This window comes from Cyprinodon tularosa, unplaced genomic scaffold (genome assembly GCF_016077235.1).
Source record: "Cyprinodon tularosa strain WSP-4 unplaced genomic scaffold, ASM1607723v1 ctg112, whole genome shotgun sequence".
In the NCBI taxonomy this organism is placed as follows: Eukaryota; Metazoa; Chordata; class Actinopteri; order Cyprinodontiformes; family Cyprinodontidae; genus Cyprinodon; species Cyprinodon tularosa.
Genome location: NW_024037916.1, coordinates 671,760 through 697,594, shown reverse-complemented (window position 1 = coordinate 697,594; position 25,835 = coordinate 671,760). Strand labels below are relative to the sequence as shown.

The following is a 25,835-nucleotide window of genomic DNA, read 5'->3' as shown; positions in this document are numbered from 1 at the left end:
ACCTGAAACCTATTTGGAAAATGTAAGACCAGATCAGATTATGTGGTTGTAGTGTCACATACCTGGATTTATGTAGGAATAATGTCAAACCAACATAAACAATCTAGCTGAAACCATAATGTTTAACTTCTAATTTTGCAAGAAAAAAAATATGTGAAGCACCTGAAATAAACCTTTTCAGAAAGATCATTTGGATCAGCCTACATGAAGAGAGGAGCTAAGCAAAGCCCCTGTCCCTCTCAATCAATAGAAAAACAAACTAACTACGGTATAATAAAGTATAATAATAACTATAAATAACTATAATAAATAATAGATAATTGACCCTGTATGTTACCTGAGATGCAGTGCATCACAAATGGAAAAAATACATAGTTGCCAATAATAACAGATTAAATTGCTGTTCACTTATGAGAAGTAAATCAAAATGTTTAAGTCTTACATTTTTTCCTGCTGACTAATAAGAAAATATCGTTTTTACACATTATTATTTATTTGTGCGTTTATAAGTCTGTTATAACCGTTTTCAATTAGTTTTCAACCTCTGAGTGTCAATTAACCACAGTCAGTATCAGCAGCCTTGGTTTACAAACACATGCTCACATTGGCGCTCTTGAACGCACCTCCATTGTAAACGTAAACAAAGATGGCGTAGGTAAGCTAAAGCTAACGCTGCTAGCGTTCACTGTGCTTTTCATGGCTACAGAATGGTTTTAATTCGTTTTGCTTAAGTTGTATTTTGCCACTTTAAAGGTTTTCATATAAATCTGTAACACCGTATGAGTCGCTAATGTTGTTGGACACAACTTTGAGTGAGACTTGACTTTGGTTAGATAATGTTAGACTCAGAGGTCACATAAAGCTTAGTAACACTATTTGGAAATGTTTTAAACAAACTCCCACCAGCCGATCGTAAACCACATTTTACACCTGAACAGCTTCACAATTAACCTCATTAAGAAGGAAAAAAAATCTGAAGTTTAAAGTTTTTATCGTCATTAATCCTTATTTAAATGGGAAATTGTTTAGTATTTTCCCTTAATGTCTTTGAGAGAAGTTTGCTTTCTTTGAGCAATATTAGTATCTTTGTAGTTTCCTTTTTTTCTGTTTCTGCTAACTGTGGGATGGGATGTCTGATTGTGTCTTTAAGAGATAACATTCTGACAACATCATTTTATACAGAGACTATAAAGACATCTCAGCAAAGAGAAAACCGAAATCATATATAATTTTTCACTATACATGTTTTTAAATATACTATTAATAATAAAACTCAGTACTTAGAGATTCCCTGATCTGTTTTTTGTTTTGTTTGTTTTTTCCCCAGGAATACTGATTTTTATTGCTTTAATTATTGCCTGGCCTGTGGATTACATGTTCAATTTGTTAGTTTTTCTTTTTTTTTCTTTTTAAACAGCTTTACAAATAAAAAAAACATGTTGAAGGTTCTTTGGCTGAGGTAATCAGTTTGAAACAATACAAATTTAAAGGACTGAGAGCTGGTTTTCATTTAAGCCTTAAATCATATTCGATTTATTATTATTTATTTTTATTAATAACCCTCTCAGGCTCAAATTAAGTTGTAGTTGCAAGAAAAATCTGATAATGGAGAAAATGATCATATTGGGTAGTAATATACAATTCAGACTTTTTTTTGAGAGAGACCTTCACATGCAATAAATTCTGGGATGTTGCAGATTTGCAACAGTGGCCCGGAGTGGTAAATTAACACTGAAGACTGAATCTGATATGAACGTTACCTTTATTTGAATGTCACAAAAAATAAATTAACAAAAAAAAAAAAAAGAAAATTCTCACAAAATTAGACAACTTTTTCTCAAACTTTTTCTCCATCGACATCTCAAAACCTCTTTTTTTGTTTAACAGAAAGGGCCTTCTTAAAAGGCCCTTTCTGTTAAACTGTTGCTCAAAATATAGACAAACTAGTAGATAAAGCATCTAGCATCCATCGGTACCTGTTTGGGCACACGTTGTGAATCCACAACATTGAAATCGAGATACCTCTGGTGAAAAACCCAGAGGAGATAAAATCTACTAATTGGCATGTGTCATATCTATACACATTCATGTTTCATCTTATGTAGTATTGATTTCAAAATAATGGAAATTGGTGGTGATACCTATATGAAATTGGTGCTTAGAAAATCTGTTTCAGTGACACCAAGGACTCAGCCTTGTTGAAAGTGAGTCAGCAGTGTTATCTGGTGAGCTGGAGAGAAACTGTTTGTTGCAAATTCACAACTAAGTCCTTCTGTTGTACTTCTGAGTAACAAAAGCTCTTAAAATATGGATATGGAGTAATTAGCTAAGTGGCAACATCTGCCTGGAGAGGGTTTAAACAAAAAGCTGCATAAAGGTGCTTGCTTTGTGAGGACATATAGGAGTAAAAGACTTCTTATATTTCAGTATCATATGCCAACACCAGATCAAAGCTCATTTATTTTATTGATTTTATTTTTCTCCTAAAATAATTCAGCTTTAAATAATGCAGGTGTGAGGCGGGTTCTTTCTGCAGCAAAACCAAGCCTTTTTTAAAAAAAGTTGATGAGATCATGTAGATCCACATAACAAAGATTTTGTGCTTCATAGAATAACAAATATGGAGTTCTTCATTTCTACTTATAGATTTGAAGATATGAATTGACAGATTGCTTGAGCTAGGCACCTGGCTGAACTTTTACCTCCTGTAATGAGACAAAAGTCCAGCTTGCAGCCATTTGTCCAAGGTTTTGCCACTCTTTTCCATCTGTACTCATCTGTACCAATTGAATAAAAAAAAAAACACATAAAATGAAATCTAAGTTGTGTGTTAATTATGTTTTGCAGCTTCTTAACTTTTATTCAATATTTTCAATAAGCAGCTAACACTGTTTATGAAAAAAAGACTTTGGTACATAAGACATCACAGCTCCATTTCAGCACTTCTTTTCAGCTGTTGAAATCTCTCTGTTAGTGGAGATTGAGGGAGAAACCCGAAATATTTTACTGACAAGTTAATTTTGTCTTCACAATGTGTTCGTTTGTTTTACCCGATCTAAACCAAATCCATCCTCTCTGCTGCATCAGTGGATCAGGGTCACATGCTAAATGTAGATACTAAGTAGTTACTGTTCAACGGGTTTAAAACGATGTTTTTCACAGCGGTTGTGCACAGCGTTAGATCTGTGAAGATGAGGTGCCATGACAGGTGTATGTAGTTGCAGTTTTGACCTGATTAATGAGGTTTCAAAGTTATTTCTGCTCTTTTCTGGGTGTTATATAATCAACAATATGTTATCAACAAATCCAACTAGTCTGCTATATTTCTAAGTATTGTTGCACCATATTGCCCTGAATAATTCTGATTTTAATTTAGTTGTTGTTGTTTTTTTAATCCATCAATTTCTGCACCAATTATAGAGAGGAGAAAAAAAAAAACAAATATGAAAATGTTTTTCAGATCAGATGTGCTGCAGTACTAAATGTAGTTGATAATGTCCAGAAAAGATGATGCTTTTAAGCTTTTTCTTTCGCCAAATTGTTAGAAAATAATTCAACAAAACTTCTAGTTGTGTATCCATTTTGATTTAAAACTCAATATTTGTGTATTTCATTTTAGACTGTTCCATTTCTTTTTTATGTTTTAAAGACTGCGCTGAAAAATGCATGCACAGGTCTTTTTTGATTTTGGATATATCCAAATTGTAAATGCTTTAGATCCGGCCATCTGCTGTTTTTCTTAGTTGATTTTATGGAGAAAATGTATTTCACATTAATTAAGATTACATCTTTCTTGCACATTTTAATTTGTGTAATTCAGACTGGAATTCCACTGTGATCTCTGTCATATGATAAAAACATAATGTGTGAGAGAGGGCGTGTTTGTCTCAATGCAGTAATCCTTTTTTTACGCTTTTGCTTGTGCAACAAAGAGAACGCCTTAGCACAGCTGGTTGAAGCCATCAAAGTGATTCATCCCCAACAGTTACTGGTCGGTTTTTAACTCCTGACTGAGCTTTAAGCTTCAGAAGATGAAGATTGCTTTGCTGGGAGCCACTGGGCAGACTGGACAGTATCTGGTCAAGCAGGCGCTGGAGCAGGGCCACACGGTCACCGCTGTGGTCAGGAACCCTGCTAAGCTTGTAGTGCACCATCACAACCTAAAGGTAATAAAAACCAAGGCTCAAAGGTCAGCTGTTTTATGAAGAAACACCTTCAGCATGATCTTGTGTCACAGTTGCAGCATTTAAGGAGCAAATATGTTATTAACTCCCAAGGAGGTTATGATTTTAGTCAAGTTTGAGTGCTTGTTTATTTGGCCGTCTGTCTGTGTACAGGATAACTTGAAAAGTTATCCTGTACACTTTAAAAAAGTGCACCACAGTCCAAAAACCAGAGTAGCAACAGCAACTATTGACAGCCTTACTGTCGGACTCAAAAAAGTCCAGACTTTACTGAAGAAAAAACATACAGGAAAGGCGAGCCATGCCTCGCTTGAAGTTTCGATCTGCTGATCAAACAAGAAAGCAGAGTGAATGAAGGTGTCAGCAGAACAAACACCAGAGGCTGCAGATAGACATGCTGTCAGGCTGATAGACAAGGGCAAAATTCGCTGCTTGGCTGAGGTCTGTGCTCTCTGAGTGCTTTTCTAGTTTTTATTGTTATAACTCAAAGCTTTATCGTAACTAATATTATAGCAAAATGTTGACAAGCTTTTTATTTTAGTCCAAAAGTTAACACATTCTTTTTCTCTTCAATCTGCCTACCTATAAATATAACAGTCACTGATGAGGCCATAATACGAACGTATTTATCTCTACCATGGTGAATTTTTCTGTTCCCAAATAAACTCCTGCTGTGGTTGAAGTTAAGAAACAGTTTGTGATGAATAGGCATGGAGTCATAGCCAACAGTCACTCCATTCATTTATACACTGCCCAATACCTTAAATAGCTCTGTAGCATGAATGTTATAAGTGCAGAAGTTAAGCATCAAAGAAGGGAGGAAAGTGGATTTTAGGGAATTTCAGGTAACAAACGAGTTTGTCTGAATATTTCAGAAGCTACTCTACTCTACTTTTTTTTTTATTCTAAATGAATGTGAGAGTTACACAGATAATGATCTCTTAAACGGGAGAAATATCCACTGAGCTGCTGTTTTGTGGCTACTTTGATGTCTGAGAGAAATGAGCTGGATGGTTCAGCAAAAACAACATGTACATGTTTATTTCGAAAAGAGGGAAATTATAATGTATAATTCAAATCATAATATGATCAAATCAGAATGTGACCCATCTATTGAGCAATTGTGCTGCCGGTCTGTTTATTTCTCTTAAACCTTTTTCCACCACTGGGAGGCAGTATAGAGAAACCGCAGTCCTTTAACAGCCGAAGGCCTGTATAACACTTGGAGATTTCATAGAACTCCTGACAGCTAACGATCACACCATCACTCTGACCTCAGCGCTTTTTTTTAATAAGTCAAACTGGGCTAAAAACAGAAAATTAGGCTGAAGATGAAAGTCCGGCAGAACTTTGATGTGTTGAATTTGAACCTTTCCAGAACCAGATATCAAATCCCAGAAAGAGACATTATGCCTATCATAGACTAACAGGCCTAAATGCATCCTTTATCTATTTAACTTTTTTTCTTTTATAGGGAAGGCTGATTTTTTTTCACGTTAAGTTCATAGTTTCTTATTTTATACTTTTTGCAGGCATCATTTATTGTTTCAGGGAATACATTTTGGAGGGAGTTTACTTTTGGGAGAAAAAAAAACCTATTCTATTATATACTCAACCATCGTCACAACAAAGCATTGTTTATTTGGGCTCTTTTTTTTTTTTTAGTTTTACTTTGGAAAACATGGATTTCCTTGCATGAAAGAATGAAGATGGAAACCCTTCATGTTGACCTGTTGGATGTGTTTCCAGGTGGTGACGGCTGATATTTTCTCAGCAGACAGCCTGAAGCCTCATTTCAAAGACCAGGATGTGGTCATGTCCTGCCTCGGCTTTCCTGCTTCCTTCTTCTATGGGGTGACAGGCTATACTACGTCCATGGCTGCTGTGGTCAGCGCTATGAGAGAAACCCGGGTCAATAGGGTCATCACCATGACCTCCTGGTACACAGAGCGTAAGTAGACTGCACAGATCAGGACCTCAGCACTGAAATCTAAGATGACTCTCAAAGTTGCTTTCTGCAAACTTCATAGCATTTTTGCCATTAACCAAACATAAATACAGTTAAGCCCTTGTTTCTGGAAGTCAGATATGGTTCAATCGTGACTAGTTTGTCTTGTTAGTGAGGAAAAAATTTAGGGCCTCCTCAGTGTGCAGCAGCAGGTTGGAGACAGACAATGCTGTTTCACTCTGGAGCTTTCTCTGGCATCTCATTAACCAGAACAAAGTAGTAAAGGGCAATAAAATTATTTCAATCATTTATTAAAGAGCAGAAAAATGCAATAAAAATGATAGCGACAGACTTTGAAATTCAATAAAAGGGACAATTCATGTGGCCTAACAGGCAGTAAATGAGGCCCAGAGCAACAAGGCATTTTCATAAGATGGAGAAGACTGTTATGATCTGGATTTGCTTTATTTCCAGGTTCTACTCTATGAGGGGAGATTTGTGTCTTTCAAAGACGAGAAGTATTTGAATGAAAAAATCTAGTTGAGACTGCTTTTCTTTGATTGAAAATGTTTTCTTTAATTGAATAATAAAGACACAAATCTATTCAAACATATAAGCATTAAACAGAACAATAGCTTGTATTTGCATTATAATTCCAGGAAATCACTGAAAACTTAAAGGCTCCATTGTTCAGCTTATCGTTTCTTTAAATTAAATCCACATCACAGTAATCATTAACACTATATAACAAAGAAAAATTATATGTATTTTTGTACATATCACCCAGAACCACTCTAATCTGTAAAAAAAAAAATCATGTTTTCTAGAATGTAAGCTTAACAAATCTTGTTTAACTTTTTTTCTTATTGTTGAGAAGTTTTATCTCCTGATTTATTTTGAGAGTTTTTGTTTGCTGACTGTTTAGCTAACTCTGGAACCCAGTCTCCATTCCTAATCCGGTTCCTCCTGCTGCCGATGATCCGAAGCGTCCTCAGCAACATGTATGAGATGGAACGCTTCCTGCAGAAAAGCGAGGACATCAACTGGACCGTAGTCAGGCCTCCTGGCCTTAAGAACCTGGCTGCCTCAGGTGAGTGAAAACATTCTCTCTGTGGCCTCGAAAACGAGAAAGCAATAAGGATTGGTTAAAATCAATGCTGTCTTTACAGCTCAGGAGTTTTTGACGCATGAGGGATATTTTGTGCCGGACAGCGGCGGTCAGACCGCTGTAGGAAGAGGAGACGTGGCTCGCTTCATGCTCTCGCTGCTCAACAGCAATGCCTGGGTAAAGAAAGGAGTCGCCATCACCACAAAGTGAACGGAGAGCACCAGAAATGGTTCACCTTTTTAAGAAAGTTTGAACACAAACAGTTTTTGGAAGTGTCTAACCATGGAGATTAATTCACTGTCATCAGTAAGGAAATATGCTGTTGAAACTCCTTTACATTGAAAATAGTTAACATTGCAGGGTTATCAGCTCAATCTAGTTTCCTTCTTTATGCAGCAACAAACCAAATAACACTCCTCTGTACAATCTCCGCTGTGGTTGTAATGTTTAACAAAGTTTATAAGTAATCCAGTTAAGCTGCTGATTCTTAAAAACTTCTTTTTTTTTTTAAATAAAAGTCTGATTTCCTACATCGTTCCAAATGACCATCAGAGGAAAAGTCCTGTAATGCACAGCATTATAAACAACCTGGATTTCAACTCAGTGGAGAGAATTTAAGTTCTGATCAAGTGCAGAGGTGATAATGAAAATTACCGAGGAGCAAAACTCAGTGAATATTGAACAAAATGTGGATCTAACTATATTTAGTGTGTTCAGACTATAAATGGATGCTCCACTCATGTTCTAACCTTTTCATGTAAGGTTAAAGTTAATTTGCCTTTTTTTTTTAAGTCTGTGGTGAGATACTACCAGTAGTGCTTTGGGTGAACCATGCTGTGCATATATGAATAAAGCATTATCATCGCTGCCTTTAAATGTGTGTCTGATAAACTTAATCTTACTTCGCTCTGGATTAACATGTTTTTATAATCTTAAAAATCTGTCATCCACATTCTTTTGGTAAAGTGTAGTACATACATTCAGCCACATGACTGCAGTGTTGTGCCATAATTATTAAAATTGACCTTTCATTTTTTTTCCTGTGTGCTTTTTTCTAATATACTAAAAAGATAAATCTGGATTTGCTACGAACACAATTATAAAACGTGGAACATTTAAAGTAAAAGCAGAGGTTTAAAAACGCTAAAGGAGAACAATAGTGGTTTATTAAAATCTTTAAAAAGAGGGAAAAAAAGATACCTCATTTACTGAATGAATCCGATTTTGTATATAATTTCAAAGTACGGAGGTCCAAATGTGCCAAAATTCAAGGTGCATTCTGAAATCTTTTTAACATGATTCATAAATTACATAATAATTTTATATATTAAAAGATTTTTTTCACAAATGCCTTTATGTCTTTAATATTTAACAAAACAAACTTGTATTTCAGGATAGGGCATCAAATACCTTGGTCAGTTTAACTGGTTTTAGGTTTTGTAAGTGTTCACGCTAACTGATAAATGAGGTCCATTTGATGAGCTGCAGTGTATATTATATAATACTGTGATGGGGGAAGAAAGAAACCAGGGTATTAATAATAGCTGTCAATTCTAAATTATTAATTTAAGATTTAATATATGCATTTGTTATTTAAAAAAAAAAAAAGTACATCAATTGCATAGTGGTGCTTTAGGACCGTTAAAACTGTAAAAAAAAAAAAAAAGTGATTGCTCAGTTTAATTTGCTCCAAATCACTCACTTTATTTGACAATTTCCAGACAATAAATATATACCTTCAGTAGGAGTCAAACTGTACATTTCATGTTAGATTTACAATTCGCAGAAGGGCGGATTGGATAGATACAGGCACATAGGATTCTTCTATATTCACATTATGAAACATTTCTACTTCCTCTTTGCAGAGCATAGAGGTGGTCAGAGTATAAACAGACTCTGAGACATGAAAAGTTAAAACATTTCTAATGATTGAGCAGCTTAATGGTAAAAACGGATCAGTGCTTATAAAACATTCATTCAACACTATAAAAATGTAAAAACTTTACTTTCTTAAAAGCCACCTAACTTCAGCTCTCCTTGTATTAAACAAGTGTGAAGGCCTGGCTTTGCTTCAAAGTTACTTTTATCAACAAAACGTTGTGCAACTTTGACACAGACTGAATATCTGAAAGCATAAATATGATACAAGAGACGGGTTAGACAACATAAATCCACCCAATCTCCCATCTTCCCCTGCTGAGGAATTCACTGCCTTTCTGCCCCATACATTTCGTTGATCTTATCCTGATACATTTTCACAACTATTGGCCTCCGCAGTTTCAGGGTGGGTCCTGTATAAACAAAAGAAAAGGAAAGAAGAGCTGATTGAACAATAGAAATTCAGTTTCACCGTTTGGTGCTCCATGAATAACATTGGAAAGCTGTTTCGCCCTGGCTATGATCGTAAAATCTTCAGTGATAATAAAAGCGTGATAAGAAAAAGAGAAAAACAAAGGCAGTTTCTGACCTAGTTCCCCTCCACCGACCGAGAAATCTCGCTCCAGGATAACCCACTTCTGAACCCTCTGGGCGTTGGATGTGGCTTTGGCGTTGACTCGCTCCAAACCCTCCTGAATGGCTTTATAGATAGCCGGTTCCTTATTGGCTATGATCTCTGACACCTTGGTCGCTTGTACGCTGTGCCGCTGACAGAAGTCCAAAGCTTCAGAGTTCAGATCATCTGTTGGGTCTCCATTGTCATCCATCACACACTGTGGACACAACATCAGTCCTTATCAGTTTATTTATGCAGCTGCTTTTTGAAGGATTGCAGAAATGAAGAGAGTTACTTTGAGTGTCAGCAGCATGGAGAGGAACTTGAGCTTATCTCCGATCAGCATGGCGTTGCTAATGATGGGCACCTCGTTCTTCAGGGCATCCTCAATGGGCACAGGAGGGATGTTTTCACCACCAGCAGTGATGATCAGCTCTACAAGAAAAAATAAAATGAGCAAAATAGAGATGGAAGAGATGTCCAAATGCCAAAATAATGTTACAGATGTTTAGAAGTTCCTCAAAAGTTGTAGCACAAAAAGTGATTGAATCTTTAAAGTACCAAAAAAGAAGGGGAGGGGGTGTTAAATAGTTTTGTTCAACATAAGAAAAAAAGTACTTAAAATGAATAATGAGTCCAGCAAAATCTGAAGGTTTTTGTTAATTCAAATCATGCATTTTATAGCATATCACACTAACTTGATTTTAAAATCTGTTTTCAATAAAGGCTGCAGATTTTATTTAATAAGTGCAATGCAAATTTATTTACACAGGAAAAACAAAAATAATAGAAAATATTTATCAAACAATTTTGACCAAGCATTGAAACTAAATGTGTAAATAATGGAGGGGATGCTGCATCTGAAGGACTTAGACAATGTTAGAAACAATAAAGATAGACATACACATTTTAAGTTGCATAAACTCTAAAATCCTGTTTGAAATAAGATATCACAAATAATGAGAAATGTATAAAATAAAACTATTTTAAACTGCATGTTTTACTCGGTTCACAGCACTAAAAAAATAATGCAATATTAACAAATACTAAAATAAGTATAATAAATATTACAATAATCAAAAAGATCAATAAGGACTGAATCTTATTTAGCAATAAAGTGCAGCTTATTTAAGAAAAAAAAAATTGGAATAATTACAAATGAAGCCTGATTTATACTCAGAAACCAGGTGGTCTGTGTGTGTTTGTCGCAGTGAACGCAGATGTCCCTCCACCACTGCTGCAGACACTCTGCTGCACCACGCTTAAATTGAAGGCGTATGCTTTTTTCCTATTTGGTACCTTTTTTTCCCCCTGTTTGGTAGCTTAGCGACTTGTTTTGTTTTAATGACTGCCATTGTGGAAAACGACTCGTGAAGATGGACCAGCTAGTGTGAGGTGCAGGAGAACACTGGAACCCTTTTCCCACCTGGATCCCCTCTCTTCTTGGCCCTCATGTCCCTCCATTGTCGCACAAACTTGTTATTGTCCCTCTTGCATTGTGGCGTGGAATAACAGCACATACACTTCAATATTGGGCATGCATCCAAAAATGTGTGCGACAAGCTCACTGTGGCACACTGCTGCAGGGTATAGTCTGAGTTTGCTTGTAACATCAATAGCTATGCTGCCTTCAGGGTTAGTTATTCATTAGCTGGTTAACACAATAAAACTAAAATGGACACTAAAGAAATTAATCAGTGATAAAAAGTTTCACATGTTTAGTCTGTGTGCATGTGTTCATTTAGTGAAATTAGAACTTCCCTGCGTGCAGTGAATTATGAGGCAACCTTGTTTTTTCCTGTTTGTGAAACAATGTCCTTTTTTTTTTAACAAACTAGTTAAACTTGTTTCAGTTGAATTCTCTAAGGCTAAGCAGGGAGGAAGCAAGGTTTTAACACCAAAGAATTGACGTCACTGGTGTATAGAATTGCTGCCAATAATAACCTTTGCAAAAAACATACCTTAACAACACAGTTATGCAGTATGCTGTAAGATTTAGCTTCTATAAAAAAAATTTTTATTAAAATATTATTAGTCTTATCATGAAAGAATCCAAACAAGGAGCTCTAGATTGTGTGCCAATAAAATAAACACATTGCATGTGCAATAAGTGCCCTTATTGCATATTATGCAACCTTTGTAGTTCAAAGATTGAACTAAAGAGGAACTATTCATTACTTAATCATCACCTTACCATTAACTAAGGTTTTTGTGTATTCTTAAAGTGAAATGACCCATTAGTTCCTGCATATTTACTCTGCATTTCCCCGGTAACTAAGCAGTCGTCCTGTAATCAGGCTGGGCTGACTGTGTCCCAGCAAGTACTGATTAACAACCCATTAGTTCCTGATTAGTTTCCCTAGGTGCTCTCCAGTAGTTAATCAAATTGTGTGTACTTTTTGTATAGCGTTACTGTGTAGTCAGTGTAAGATGGTTTACAATTTACTAATATTTGTGAGAAGGACTAATCCATGGAAAGAGCCCTACGGATTCTGGGATTAAAGGCAAGTTTTAGGAAGAAAAACTGACCTTTTGGCACATAAAAGCCTCAGACTTGTATCATTTCCATACGGCAGTGATTGTTAAAGCTCAGATATTTAAAAGTTCAGTATGTTAAAGGTATAGTGGAGGATGTTCTTTTTTCCGGGTGGATAATCAAAATAAGTGGTTCTCTTAATTGTCAATCATTCTGGTGATATGTTAACGCAAGTCCATCCTACGCAATTGCCCAATTTTCACTTACATGCATGAGGGGAAATGTGCCCGTGCATGCTCTTGCAGGCGTTTGATAGGTTTTGCCTCTCAGGAGCGGGTACAGGGTCGTGCATGTGAATTTTGCTTCCAAAATGGAGAGGGCAGGTCTTTTAAAAAAATCATGAAAATCCTCCACTATACCTTAAACATTTTTAGATGGACACAAAATTATTTAAAAACACCGTTACCTTTTATTCTTCCTGTGATGTACAGGAAGTCGTCCTCATCGTGTCTTCCCAGATCTCCAGAGTGCAGCCAGCCACTCTGATCCAGAGACTCCAGCGTTTTGTCTGGCATGTTAAGGTAGCCCATGAAGACATGTCGACCCCAGAAACAGATCTCTCCGTTCCCGTCTGAGTCTGGGTTCTCCAGTTTCGTTTTACAGCCTGGTATCACCTTCCCACAGCTGCAAAGACAAAGCACAGATATAAAGCTGAGCTGAACTGAACTTCAGTTTGACAAGGGTAAAATGTTAAAGGGCTAAAAACAGCTGGTCCAAAACGTGTAGGAAACAATGTTTGAATTAATAAAAATTAAACAGCTGCATATTTACAGCTGATCATTTCATTACACTCAATCACAGCTTTTAGTGTGATTGAATGTATGAACTCATTTGTTCTAAGGAAATGCCAGTAGGTAAAAACATGTGGATCCAAGTCTGTTTTGTTTTAAGAAGTTGATCAAATGCATCTGTGAAGAAGCCAACCTGATATAACACCCATTACCATTATAAGTGCATGTAAACTTTTAATTTTTCTGACAGATCCCATAATGCTTTGCTGCTCACCTTCCAACACGATACTCAGTGATGGAGACCGTGTGCGGGCCGGAACTCTCGCTCATGCCATAGAGCTCCTTCACTGGGATGTTCAGGCTCATGAAGTACTCTAGGGTCTCCTTTGTGATCGGAGCAGCTCCGGTGCAGCACAGCTTGCAGCGGTCCAAACCAAGAGCAGCACGAACCTTCTTAAAGACCAGATTGTTGGACAGCATAAAGCCCCATGGCACCATGTTCTCCCTGCAGCACAGAAGGTCACACAGGTGGTTTTATACTCAGGTACATCTTAATAAACTAAGGTAAGTTTATGAACAGGATTTAAAGCTACTAGCCTTACCTTTGGATAAACTAGATTAAAATGAGATCAGATCACCTATCTCCTAGAGAACATGTCATTATCCATGCATCTATATAAAATGTTAAGATAAATTGACAAAACAAAAAGCAAACTGGTTGTATTTTTCTTGTTTATGCATGTTTTTAATCCCCCAGATTGTATTCGGATGAGTTTCTGAACGGTTGTTTGAAACATTTAAACTGTTGGGACTCTGCTTGGGTGGGGGTAAATAACCATGGAAGGATAGCTGGTCCTGTCATCAACTTTCAGAACCACTGGTTTTTGCAAATACACACAGAACACAATCATTCCTTTTTTTTTTTTATTGTATTTTGTTAAACTCTCTAGTAGAATCCTAGACTTTATGACTCAGCTTGATTTTGAAGTCCAAGTTAAAAGAGCTTCTAAAATGTGACCACATGATGGTACATTTTCATGCCTGCAAATGTGAAAAATTTGTTTTTCGTCTCCAAAGCCGCTTTTAGCTCGCTCACCCTCTCATGGCACTGTAGCTGTATTCTAGCCCAATGGACTTAGCCCACTCTGCCACTCTTTTCTTCAGTGGGGTCGCCTTGGCAGCAGCAGCTTTCATCCCCTCCTGCATCTTTTCCCACACTCTAGGAACCCCCAAGAAACCGGTTGGACGAGCCTCTCTCAGCGTGTTTGCTAAAGATCCCTGAAAAGAAAAACAACAGTGACTTTAACAACAACCAGCACTGACGTTAACAAAGGTTAATGTCAACACTGGTTCTAAACTGCAATAGTTAACCTTTAGGGCATCCGGCTCTGCAAAATGGGCGGTCCCTGCAAGGCTCATGCAGCACCAAATGTCGATCATTTGTGCTGCAACATGGCTGAGAGGCAGGTAGCTGACAAGCACCTCCTCACCGCAGTTTGGATTGATTACCTTGGACACGGTACGGGCGGTCCATGTGATCTGATGGAGAGAACAAGGAGAGGGCCTTGACCTTTAACTGTAAAACTTGGATAGAAAAATAGCTCTACAGACTTCACATTAATAAAATCTATACAACCATTTCCTGTAAAAGTGGAAATTAAAGACATTAGTTATGTTTTACTGTTGCATACCCCTACCCTTGATACCTATTTTAATGCTTGTTTCATAAATAATTTTGTGTTGAGTATTTGCCACAACATTGTAAGCTTGTCCTTAATTTAGGAAAGAACACCCGTCTTTTGTGTACCCCAATAATCTCCCCTGGCTCATTTGAGTTTAAATACATGACCTAATCTACCACTAAAGTGTGTCACATCTAATTTTTCAAAACTTCCCCTATTTCAATTCTGAGGCCTGATTCCAAATACTTTTTATTTACAAAACATTGCTTAACCAACCAGGTGTACAGTATTAAGATGGGTCAAAACAAGACACATAAGAGCATCATAAAAAGACAATAGAATATAAAAGTGACAGTAAAAGAAGCATAAAAATGCACTAAAATGGTTGCAGTAAATCAAAAGAGAAACAACAACAAACTGACTCAGGCCGTCTAAAAACTCCCCTGAAAATTAGTTTTAAAATCTGTTCAGAAATGAAGCTCTTCTCCAATTTTTAAAAAGGAACTTGTTCTATAATTTAAGAGCGACTTCTTTATAAACCTGACCTCTTTTAAGATTCAGTGAGTTCCTAAAACATGTTCAAGCAAGCTGCTGGACTCAACCTGAGCTGAAACATAAAGGCTGAAGCGGGTCAGAGAGGTTTGGAAGACCATTTAAACTTTTAGCAGCTATTAGAAAAACTTTATTTTAGAGCCAAATGTTTGGAGAGATTTAGACCTTGAGGAGAAAACTGATTTAATGAGCAGTTAAGGTTCAGGCTGCTTAAAAAACAGCAGTGTTGTTTGAAACTATAGATTTATGCGGCTTAATTTGTGATTGCACTGTCCCCAATATGCGTTGTTGGAGGGACATTCATAATGCCAAGAGGGCAAACGGTGTGCTCAATGTTTTATTTAACAGATCTTGTTGAAACCAAAAGAGGAATTCCTGCATTGATCAGATCAAAAAAAGGGTATCAAACATTTTCATATTGGGAGTTTTTGGCAACCAACATGCTGATAAGCAACCAGGAATTATTAAAACAAGAGTCTGACTTGCTGCGGTTGCTGGTTAATTGATTGATGAATCTGAGTTTTTATCATGCTTTTCTGCAGGATGATAGCAACATGCCATCTTTCAAAGCTGGGCATCCTATAATACATCTAGCAGAAGCGAATGCAAATCTTTATGAAGCCTTAAATCCTGGCACATACTTGGTCATGTAATTATCCTAGTTTTTTTGTAATCATTAAATAATGTAATCAAATCCCATCTCTGTTCACAAATTAAGATTTATATTATAAAAATTCTTTTGTGCTGATGTTGGAAAGCCGACTCACATTGTCGTGGCTCAGCATGACGCCTTTAGGGTTTCCAGTGGTTCCTGAGGTGTAGATGAGGGTGCAGCACTCGTTGGCCCGCAGGCTGTCCATCACGGTGTGCAGTTGTGCATTTGACACATCCTCCCCTAACTTCATAAACTCATCCCACTGTGCAAGTAAAGATGTTTGATTAAAACTGTGACAAATAAAAGTTTAGTCACCCTAAATGCAATCATTTTCCAGTTACAAAGCCAACATTAAATCAGCCCAACCGTAATGTTTGATTCATCAACATACTGTGTAAAGGTGTGGTATTTTCTGTTGCAGCTCGCCTCTGTACTGGACAATCGCTTTCAGATGAGGTAACTGATATTTAACCTGCAGGAAGGGAAGACACAGAGATTTGAAGGCACTGACTCAGTGTTTTAGTAGTTACTGATTACTGAGAAAGAGCTTTTAAAATAGCACACAGAGAGTGCAGATGCGGTGATAAACCTTCTGACCTTCAGGATTTTTTCGAGCTGTTTCTGGTTTTCCACTATCAGGACGTTGGCTTCACAGTTGGCTGCTACATAATGACAGGCCTCCGCCGAGTTGGTTGTGTAAATACCAGCAGCCAGACCCCTGTGGCATAAAAAGCTCAATGAAACAGCTTCAGTAACTTCCAGCTCACTCTACTAAATTAGCTATAATTTAAGTAAAAAGGTTAATTAATGATGCATTATTTTTTCTTTCCTCTGGCAGATGTTAGAATTCTCTAGTCAGTCTTTATCTTTTTATAAAATTTTATCATAATAATAATTTAATCTGCCAATTTGTTTTTTTTTTCTTCCTATTTTTGAGTTCAGTTTTAGAAAGTTTTATATACTCCCTTAAATATTTACCATGCATTTCCCTCTGCGTGACTTTCTCAGAGAATAATAATAAAAAAAATCTATTGATCTCACATTGGAGAGCAGTGTAGGGTTAAGTGTCTTTGCTCAGGGACCCAGAGTGGCAGTCTGTGGGAGTGGGACCCTAACTCACAACCTCAGGATTCCAAGCTCTATGCCACCAACCACTCCCCATTAAGAAAAAAAAAAAGTAAACATTAAGATTTTTTTTATCTTTTCTGGAAAAAATATATATAAACAAGGTAGCAAATGTCTTCAAAAAAGGTTGGTCAAACCTTCGGTAAGGAAAAGTTATGTTGCTACAACCAGGAAACACCTTCAGAAGCACCCCCCACCCTGCCCTCAGGTTCTCCAGCTTTACTAGGGAGAGGTATGCAGACAAGCTGGTAAATTTCCCATCAGCTGAAATCGTTTTTTTTACTGTTTTACATTTTTATGCATTGCTTAAGTGCTTGAGGTCCGACAAATTAACACCATCCCATCAGATAATCTACACAATAAAGCATTACCAGAGTTTCAAGAAGAAAAAACACATGAGAAATAAATGCTTTCGAAGCAATTAGATAATATGATATAAACTGATTCTGTACAGCTCTATTATCCATACATTGTATCAGTATGTGATTTCATGCTGCTTATTGTGAAATTTTCTGTGTTTATTGAAGTAGAAAAGAAATACCAAAGATTCTAAGCTTTCTTGTTTCAGCCTCTTGGGAAAAAAACATGCCTAACCAGTTCCAGGAAAGATGGACTCAGGCTTTGAAATGGGCTCACAGGGAAATACAGACAGAGAAGATGGGCTGAAAGCATTTTTTAACCCAGATATTAAGATTTCACATTAAATCTTATCAAGACGCTAATCTCACCCTGAAAAGATGCAGCCGATGTCAGAGATGAACCACTCAGGGGAGTTGAATCCCAGAATGCCGACTCCATGGAAACGCTCCAGGCCCAGCTACAAAGTGGAAGAACAATGTACTTTAATAACACTGCAGCTGCACCATGCCTCGGTTACCTTTGGCCTACATACTGCTCTAAGAGCCACTCAACTTTCAGAGCATGAAACCATGAGACGTAACAGAAGCTGTCACACACACCTTACACACACCTACGTTTTGGTTTTCAGCTGTCTGCTGTCACGCCAGGGATCAAACCAAGGGGAGAGGTCGAAAGTGTTGTAAAGACAGAACTTTCTAGGGATCATTTGAAGTTCAACTCAAATCCACCATGCATGATAAAAATATCTTATTTTATTTGGGTTCTAAATAATTAATATAATACATATGGAGAGAAATTACAGAGCACCTTAAGCCGTTTTCAATGCCGCTTCACAAGTTATGTAATCTTCAGCTGCAATTGAGTTAAAATATTTAGAGTGTTCAAGAACTTAATAAGCTTTACTTATCTGGAAGTTAATGACACAGAATGGCTCCAGATGGATGTGCCTTTAATTGCAGAAATTAATTTCATATATTGATCTAATTATAGTCCCTTCAACCTAGATTTATATTTGGATGTAAGAGATTGTTACTTTTAGATGCAGTTTGAAACAAAGCAGAATACAGATTAAACAATATTCACTCTTCTATCTAATATGCACCAGTCTGGTGCTTTTCTGTTTCTGACTTCTACAACAGTTTGACTTGGATTGTTTTTTTTTTCCAGGCGATTTATATTTGTGGATGTTTTTGCTGCCAAAAGTAGTTTTAGCAGCTCTAAAGATGCATGCTAAGAAAGTCCACTCACATGTTCACTGCAATTGTAAACATGACTACAGCACTATAAGTATATTGGCATTTTTTTTTTTTTAGGAGATATTACAGTAAAAGTAGCTCAGTCGTAATGCATCTCTGACTGATTAAAAGTCCATTTGAAAAGAATTTATATCACGCAGTCTTTGCGGTTTTAATGCTATAAACATATTTTATTAAATAAAACATTTATCAGGATTTTGTGTTTAAGATGAAGTTTGGAGGGGAATTCTATATATTTTCCTTTTTTTTTTTAAACAAATCAAACTCTGAAATTCGTTTTTTCTTCCTCTTTTAAACCTCAAACCCAATCCTGTGTAACCAAAGCATTTTAGTATCTGTAAATAGAGCCCATCTCTTAGAAATGTATTTGTGTTTAGTACGGCTGTGCATGGAAGGCCTCCGATTAGAAAACGTCACAAGATTGTGTCCTAATAGAAGAATTTATTGATAAAAGAAGTCCAAAAAACTTAAACTTTTACGATAAAGTTAAACTTTTACCATTATCCACAGTGAATAACGGCAGTGGGTATATCACAATGGAAAGATTCTTTATTTAGGATGGAGGAAGAGGCTGGAAATAGTTGATCAAAAGATTCCGGCACTAAATAACAGAGCTAACCTCAAAAAATGAATATCAGAGGCTGCAAAAGAGTTGAGATGAACCAATTTCATGAACAGTTAAGGCCACAATGGAGGAGTTTGGAACAAAATGTTCTCAAGCATATAGATTTGAATCTAATCTGAAGATGTGTAAAAAGATTTGATATCTGATGTCCACAGATGTTCTGTGTCCAATCTGATGATAATTTCCATCAGATGTGCAAAGCTGCTAGACACCTCACTAAAGAGTTGCCTCTGCAAAAGGAAGTGGTTCAAAGTTCTCCATTCAGTGGTTCTACAAAGTATTGATTCAAAGGAACTGAATATAAATGTGTTCCACACTTTATTCATTAAAATGCTGGGGAAAAAAAGAAGTGATTTTCTCTCTGCTTGAGAATTATGCTCTACTTTGTGTGTATCATCTAAAATCCCAATAAAATGCAAAGGAGTTTGTTTTTGTCACAAAACCTGATAATAAAATTCCTTTTATTTAAAAACATTTTACTAAACCCATCATGCTAAAACATTCATATTTTGAACAGTACCAACCTTGAGGAAACTCTTGGCTGCTGCACAGCACTGGTCGTAGTACTGCCTCCAGGTCATGGTCACCTTCAGGCCATCTTTTTTGAAAACCAAAGCTGGATGATCCCCAAACCTCTCCACCGTCTCTAGGAACATCTGATGAACGGTGATGGGAGTCTCGGAGCCCGGACCCGAGCCCTCCATCCTCAGCTTGACAGCCTGGTCTCTACTGGAGCTCCACAGATGCTCAGCTGGGGCCAAAGTTGTTGCCAAGTCGCCTGTCGTCAGGGGAACCGCCTTGGTCTCCTCTGCATTGGGACAACAGATACATTTACCCGCCATGACTGTTGATTAGGGAAAGACAGGATGAGGACGGTAGAGTCGTGGTTCAGAAGAAGACTCAGGTGAGTAAGAGCAGAGGAGACATCCTAGCAGGTGAGTCACGCCTGCTGTGTCAGAGTAACATGATTTGCAGCTGTTAATAGGAGGAAGGCTGTTATCTGATCCTGAACAGGAGGCTGTGGAATAAAGTGACACACCCACCAATCAGGTGTGGTTTGAAGATGAGCACACAGCCTGAGTACAGCTGCTTCTAATGAGTACAGGGCATTCATATTTGTCTTCAAAAAAAGGAAAGTAAAAAATATTAAAAACAACACTTTTTCTTATAAAAGTAAAATATGCCCAGCATATATTTACAGCTAGAACCATATGAGTAATATGAGATAAATATTGCTGACAGGTATGGGCTGGGTCTACCTATAAATCTAAGAGGTGTTTCAACCCTCCTCATGTGTATAAAGATATCTTACTGTATTTATTTCAATAATTTACAGCAGGCTTAGCTGCCGGAAAAGAAAACGAAAACCTACCAACAAGTGGAAACAAGGTTAAAATGTTTCCTGTGGAGTCCCGCTCTGCAGGTTTGCCAACATTCATTTGCAAACATTTTGTTTTTAATAGGAAATATGAATGAGTAGACAAACAGACACACACAGAAACCCTCCCACACCATGCTATGAAATCATTAAGGATGCTTGCTGTTTTTTATAACAGAAGCACTGATGCAGTTAAATTTTGTTCTTAGCCGCTCTCTGTTGTATACCTGCCTAAAATTAAACAGAGTTAAGTTCAGCCATTGAAAAGCATCTTTCTGGGTTAGTCAGCTTAATTAGACTTGTTAATAATTGTATTTTTTTTTTTCCTTGTTCGCATCATTGTTGCAGCTTACCTTGGTAGCAGGAAGGTTGTTCCTTGACATTAACTGTTGACTTACAGGGATTTAACTGTATCATTTAGTGTAGAAACATGTGGGTTTTGTATAGAAGGTTGAGAACTATCTCTTCAAAACAAATAATTTTACATATTCCGAAGCTAAGAGTTACAATACCTACATGTAGTTCTACTTTTAAATATCTAAGAAAAAGTCTGAGTCAGCTTTCAGGACAGTTTAGCTCTGGGGTGTGCAACCACCAGATGAATTCCAACCTCTCAATTACATTTAGGCAGATAATTGACTCTAAAATTAATCATGACGTTGTTTTCTTTCAATCTCTGCACACTCTATTTTGGTCAAATAGAAAGGAGCCTTTTATATGTCTGTTTTAAACTCTGGACTTAAAATAACACTTTTCTGGTATGCCTCTCAGTGCTCCTTTGGTATTTCTGTCCATTTTTACTCTGCTTTAAAAATTTAGATTCTTGCTATGCAATTAAAAAATTATATTTAACAGCCCTACAGAATAGCTATTGTTTCTAAGAAATACATTGCTGTAATGCCTGCTGCTAATTTTCTTTTTTTTTTCGACTCCAAAGGGTCAACAATGATGCAAACTATTGATGCAAATGTGGCTCAATTTTCTGATTAACATGGATTAATAGAAAATGCTTTTTCATTGAGTAACACTGTCTGTATTGCATCATTACACATCCTGGACATTAGGGGGTGTAAAGTGAAAGGATGAAAGCCCATTAATTTTGCCCCATGATTGGGCTTACCTGCAGCAGGCTACAAGGCACACCTTTACACATCAAACAGTCCTTTTTACAATTAGCTCAGAAAGTAATTGCATTAAAACAAAAATGCAGTTTGGGATCATCTGTTGTTAATTTTATACATGAGTCAAAAAATGCTTTAAAAGGCAAAGCATTTCTGTTAATGCATTTCAATTTTCAAATATGACATTCGAAACTCAATTTTGGTCACTTTTATCTGACACATCTTTTACAACTTAAATATTAAACGTTATTTAATTAATCATTTGGATTAAGTAAGAAAATGAGCAGTCCTGCAGAAGATAAAGAAAAATAACCTTGGGTTATAATTTTTGTTAATGCATTTTAATTTTAAAATTTGACATTTCAAAATGAATTTTGGTCCTGTTTTGTTTGGAATTTTTCCAAATTAAACGTCAAATGTTTTTTTATTTATAATGTTAACAAATTTATAAAAAATTAGCAGACTTGAAGAAGAAAATGAAAATGTTATTTGGATTATTTATTTTGGATTTTATTTATTAGTGAAAAAGTATAGGAAAAAGTCTTTGTATTTATCCATTTGAAAATTGGATACATTTTCAAATGGATATATTTGAAAATGTATCCATTTTCAAATTTAAAAAATGTCTAAATTTTTGGAGCAAACTGAGACATGTTTACTTTCACAGCAATCAACCTTTTGTTGCGTCTCAGCCTGAGTGGTTGCGGATTGTTTGTGCTACCTCTCTTATAGGTAAGGCTTGGGGAGGAGCTGGCTGCACACACCTGAGACTGAACTTCATCTGGAGCAGTATTTAAAGCCTGGCCTGCTGTGTGCTCACTGCCTGATGGTCACTGTTTAGTTGGTAGATCGGCCAGCAACTTTCTCTAGTGGAAACAATCTTATCTGCCTTTTGGGATTTTCTACAGCGACCCAACCTGTGCTCTGTCTTACAAGTCTCCTGCTACCAAGCCAGACAGCCCACCTCCCTCATCTTCAGCTGTGCCTTCCATGAACTTGCTTTCCCTTTTCCCCTAAGAACCAAATAAACTGTCATTTGCTCCTATCTCCAAGCCTGGTTATCTGCATTCTGGGTCCAGCTCCTAGCACACAACACCTTTGAACTTATTGAATAGGAGGAGTGTGAATACGTTCTTATCAACACCGTAATAAAATTAGATATTTAAAGAAGACAGGGCGTTATGCAAAATCCCTAACAGAGCAAATCCATTTGTTTATTCTCTTTCACATTATCAGAACAAATGTTCAACCTTGTCTCTAACTTTAAGAAAATTTAAGAGTGGTAAAAATGTTACTGGGATTATGATTGGTTAAATTTGGTTAGATTTGGTAAAATTGTATAGAATTTTTTAAAAGAAAACACTTGTAAAAATCAGCTAAGAAAATCCTTTTTTGCCAAAAACATTTTATAAATTCCCCTATATTAACACAAATCTCATATTTATTTTTTTTAAATAGCGAATTTAAGTTAGATTCAAAATGTCATGGCAGACATTTTGGCAGTCCATGGGTCCATGGCAGAAAAGAATTATTGTATATGAGCTTCCAACTATGTGATGAGCTTTTATCATGATTGGATTGATGAAAAACCAGTGTGATGATTTCATTTTGGGTTTTTTTTGCATTACTTGAAGTTCTTTTATTGAAAAGGGTGAGCAATAAAGCATTATTAAAAGCCTCAAAATACATGTGATATTCCTTTCTTTAGTGAGTGTAGGTAAACTTCTGAATGAAACTGCTTTCACTCTTCCCTCCAAGTGTGAGACTCAAAATTCAAATAGTACCTGATGAGGGTCCGTTGGCAGCTCCATTCAGCTCGGTGCATCTCGGAGGTTTGGCAGGAGTATCAGTGCTACACTTTTGGGCTGTAGGTGGATCGTTTTTTCCATTTGTCATGACTGTGGAATCTGTCTCCAAACATGTCCTGTCTATTTTAGATGTTTCATTCTGAGAACAGATGCTGGGATGACCAAGAATATGAAAAGAAATCAGGATATACATACAATAATTTAGATAAAAATCCTTAAAATTTCAATCAAGGTTCCCAAAAAGTTTTTTGGTTTGCACAGAAATGTACTTACCTGTCATTATTACCATCTGCGGCTGCAATGGGACTTTCCTCGACACTCATCATATAGTTGCTAAAAAGAGAAAATGTTAAATATGATCAGCGTTAACGTTCTTTATAAGTTTCTAAAAGAGGACTCTCCTGGCTGATGAGAAGATCGATTATGAAACAGGACTGCTGTGCTCATTTATACCACACTGACATTCATTGAAGTCATTGCAACAGGTCAGTGGCCAGCATTGCTGGAAAGCAAACGTAGAAGACATCCACATGTTGAAACTCTGAAAAACGTGCCAGATTGTGTTGCCTAATCTTCATGCCATCTTTATGCTCTTAGTCTGTGAGTGAAAGTAACTTTGACCCAAATTACCTAAAGTGTCGCTGTAAGTCAAACAGATTTCACAAAACTATCAATAGAGGTTTCTTAAAGCTAAGAAATGTTATAACTAAATATACAAACAAGTACAAATAGAAGGGATTAAAGTATTAGCCTTGGCTTATCTGTATAATTAAGAAAAACAATTAACAGAAACATATTTGCATATATGAGAGTCAAAGTTACAGATAAAATCCTTCAGTAATGTACAGATCAAGATCTGGTGACACAGCCAACCCTCACCCGCACTCTCTAAGATAACCCACGTCCAATATTTCTCTTTGGAACCAAAGGTCATAAGATTGACTAAAGTGAAGTTTTGCAACAAAATCTTTGCTCCAAATTGCACAATTTTTTTGTGCTTTGCTTAAGTGTTCATACAGCATAACTTTTCAAATTTTACCATGAGAGAGACAAATCTTTGTGTATTGCTTTAGATTTAATGTGATAGACCCAGAAAAAGTATTCCTACTGTGTTTGGTAGGAAAAGCATACATGGACTGTCCCATGAGGGCGACACAGCAAAGCAGGAAGAATAAACACTGCATATTGTCATAAATGCATTTACTGTTGCAAAATATTATGATGGCAGCATCATGCTGTGGGGATAAAACTCAGCTGGATGAATGTTTAGATGGGCAAACCATTAGTCTGGTTTTCTAATTCTGGTCTTCAGAATTACAATAAAGCCACTGTTGAAAAACATATATTCTAAGTTTGGTTTACAGTCCGTTACAAGCCAGGTAGATCCCAGATGAAAACAAAACAGAAAAATCTCAGCCTATTAGAAATTGAGGTAAAGACAAAAACTATTCTACATCAGGATGAATCGATGTGGCATGTGGTGGCAGCATCAGGTTCCCTTTCTACAAGAGGGTCAGTGAAGCAGATTCGAGTGAAGGGTAAGATTGTTTGAACTAAATAAAGAGCAATCATAGAAGTCTAGAAGTTTTAAAGGACTTGGACGAGAATTCATCTTCCAGCAGGACAGTTTTCCTACAAGTGCTACAACTAGCTGGTTTAAATAAGAGGATATTAATGGGTTAGAATGGGCCAGTCAAAGACTCCATTTAAGGAGTCTGAAACTTGATTTTCACAGATATATTATATGACTATATATGAATTATTTTACAGAGCTAAATAATCCTAACTTTAAATCTTTAAAATGCTGTAACCAGACAAGTGGTTTGCAGCATATTGATGCAGGGGGTCTGAATCTGTGTGTATACATTTCTGTTTTTTACTTATAAAACCCAAATCATTTGGTGACCTACTCCCTTAAGTCTTCATGCTCTTGATCCTGTCCTAACTTATAGTACTTAAAAAGAAAATATATTTGTTTGCTCACAAGTCTCTTCTGTCTGATCTTATTTAACAGAGAACACCGACCCTCAAAGAACTATCCATTATAGTAGATTTTTATTAGAAAATGCTTTAACAGCTTTGAAATTATCTGACCCATTGTTAAATTATTTGGTAACAGAAAAACATAGAAGGGAGTAGAATCCTGTATTTGCTGATGAATCAATTTTGTTGTTGATTGGCATACTATATCCATGCATGTAGTCAGAACTGGCCCCTTTAAAAAAGTAGCCAATTTCATTTTATCTCTAAGATTAGAATGTAATCTTTGTTA

At 36.6% G+C, this 25,835-nt stretch overlaps 2 protein-coding genes across 2 annotated transcripts; one reads left to right on the top strand and one right to left on the bottom strand.

Moving 5' to 3' along the window:
- Positions 1-588: 588 nt before the first annotated feature.
- Positions 589-8,272, top strand: LOC119793039 (flavin reductase (NADPH)-like). The gene is made up of 5 exons (XM_038299985.1): positions 589-655; positions 3,932-4,166; positions 5,934-6,135; positions 7,058-7,222; positions 7,302-8,272. The coding sequence occupies exons 2-5, from the start codon at positions 4,032-4,034 to the stop codon at positions 7,448-7,450; spliced, it is 651 nt and encodes a 216-aa protein (XP_038155913.1). The 5' UTR covers positions 589-655; positions 3,932-4,031; the 3' UTR covers positions 7,451-8,272.
- A 646-nt stretch (positions 8,273-8,918) lies between these two features.
- LOC119792887 (long-chain-fatty-acid--CoA ligase ACSBG2-like) lies at positions 8,919-23,983 on the bottom strand. Its single transcript, XM_038299729.1, has 14 exons — positions 23,837-23,983; positions 23,540-23,715; positions 19,781-20,064; positions 17,744-17,832; positions 16,488-16,608; positions 16,282-16,362; positions 16,003-16,152; positions 14,373-14,540; positions 14,098-14,279; positions 13,276-13,506; positions 12,677-12,894; positions 10,030-10,169; positions 9,708-9,951; positions 8,919-9,531 (listed from the first exon to the last, which is right to left on the bottom strand). The coding sequence occupies exons 1-14, from the start codon at positions 23,887-23,889 to the stop codon at positions 9,446-9,448; spliced, it is 2,223 nt and encodes a 740-aa protein (XP_038155657.1). The 5' UTR covers positions 23,890-23,983; the 3' UTR covers positions 8,919-9,445.
- Positions 23,984-25,835: the final 1,852 nt, after the last annotated feature.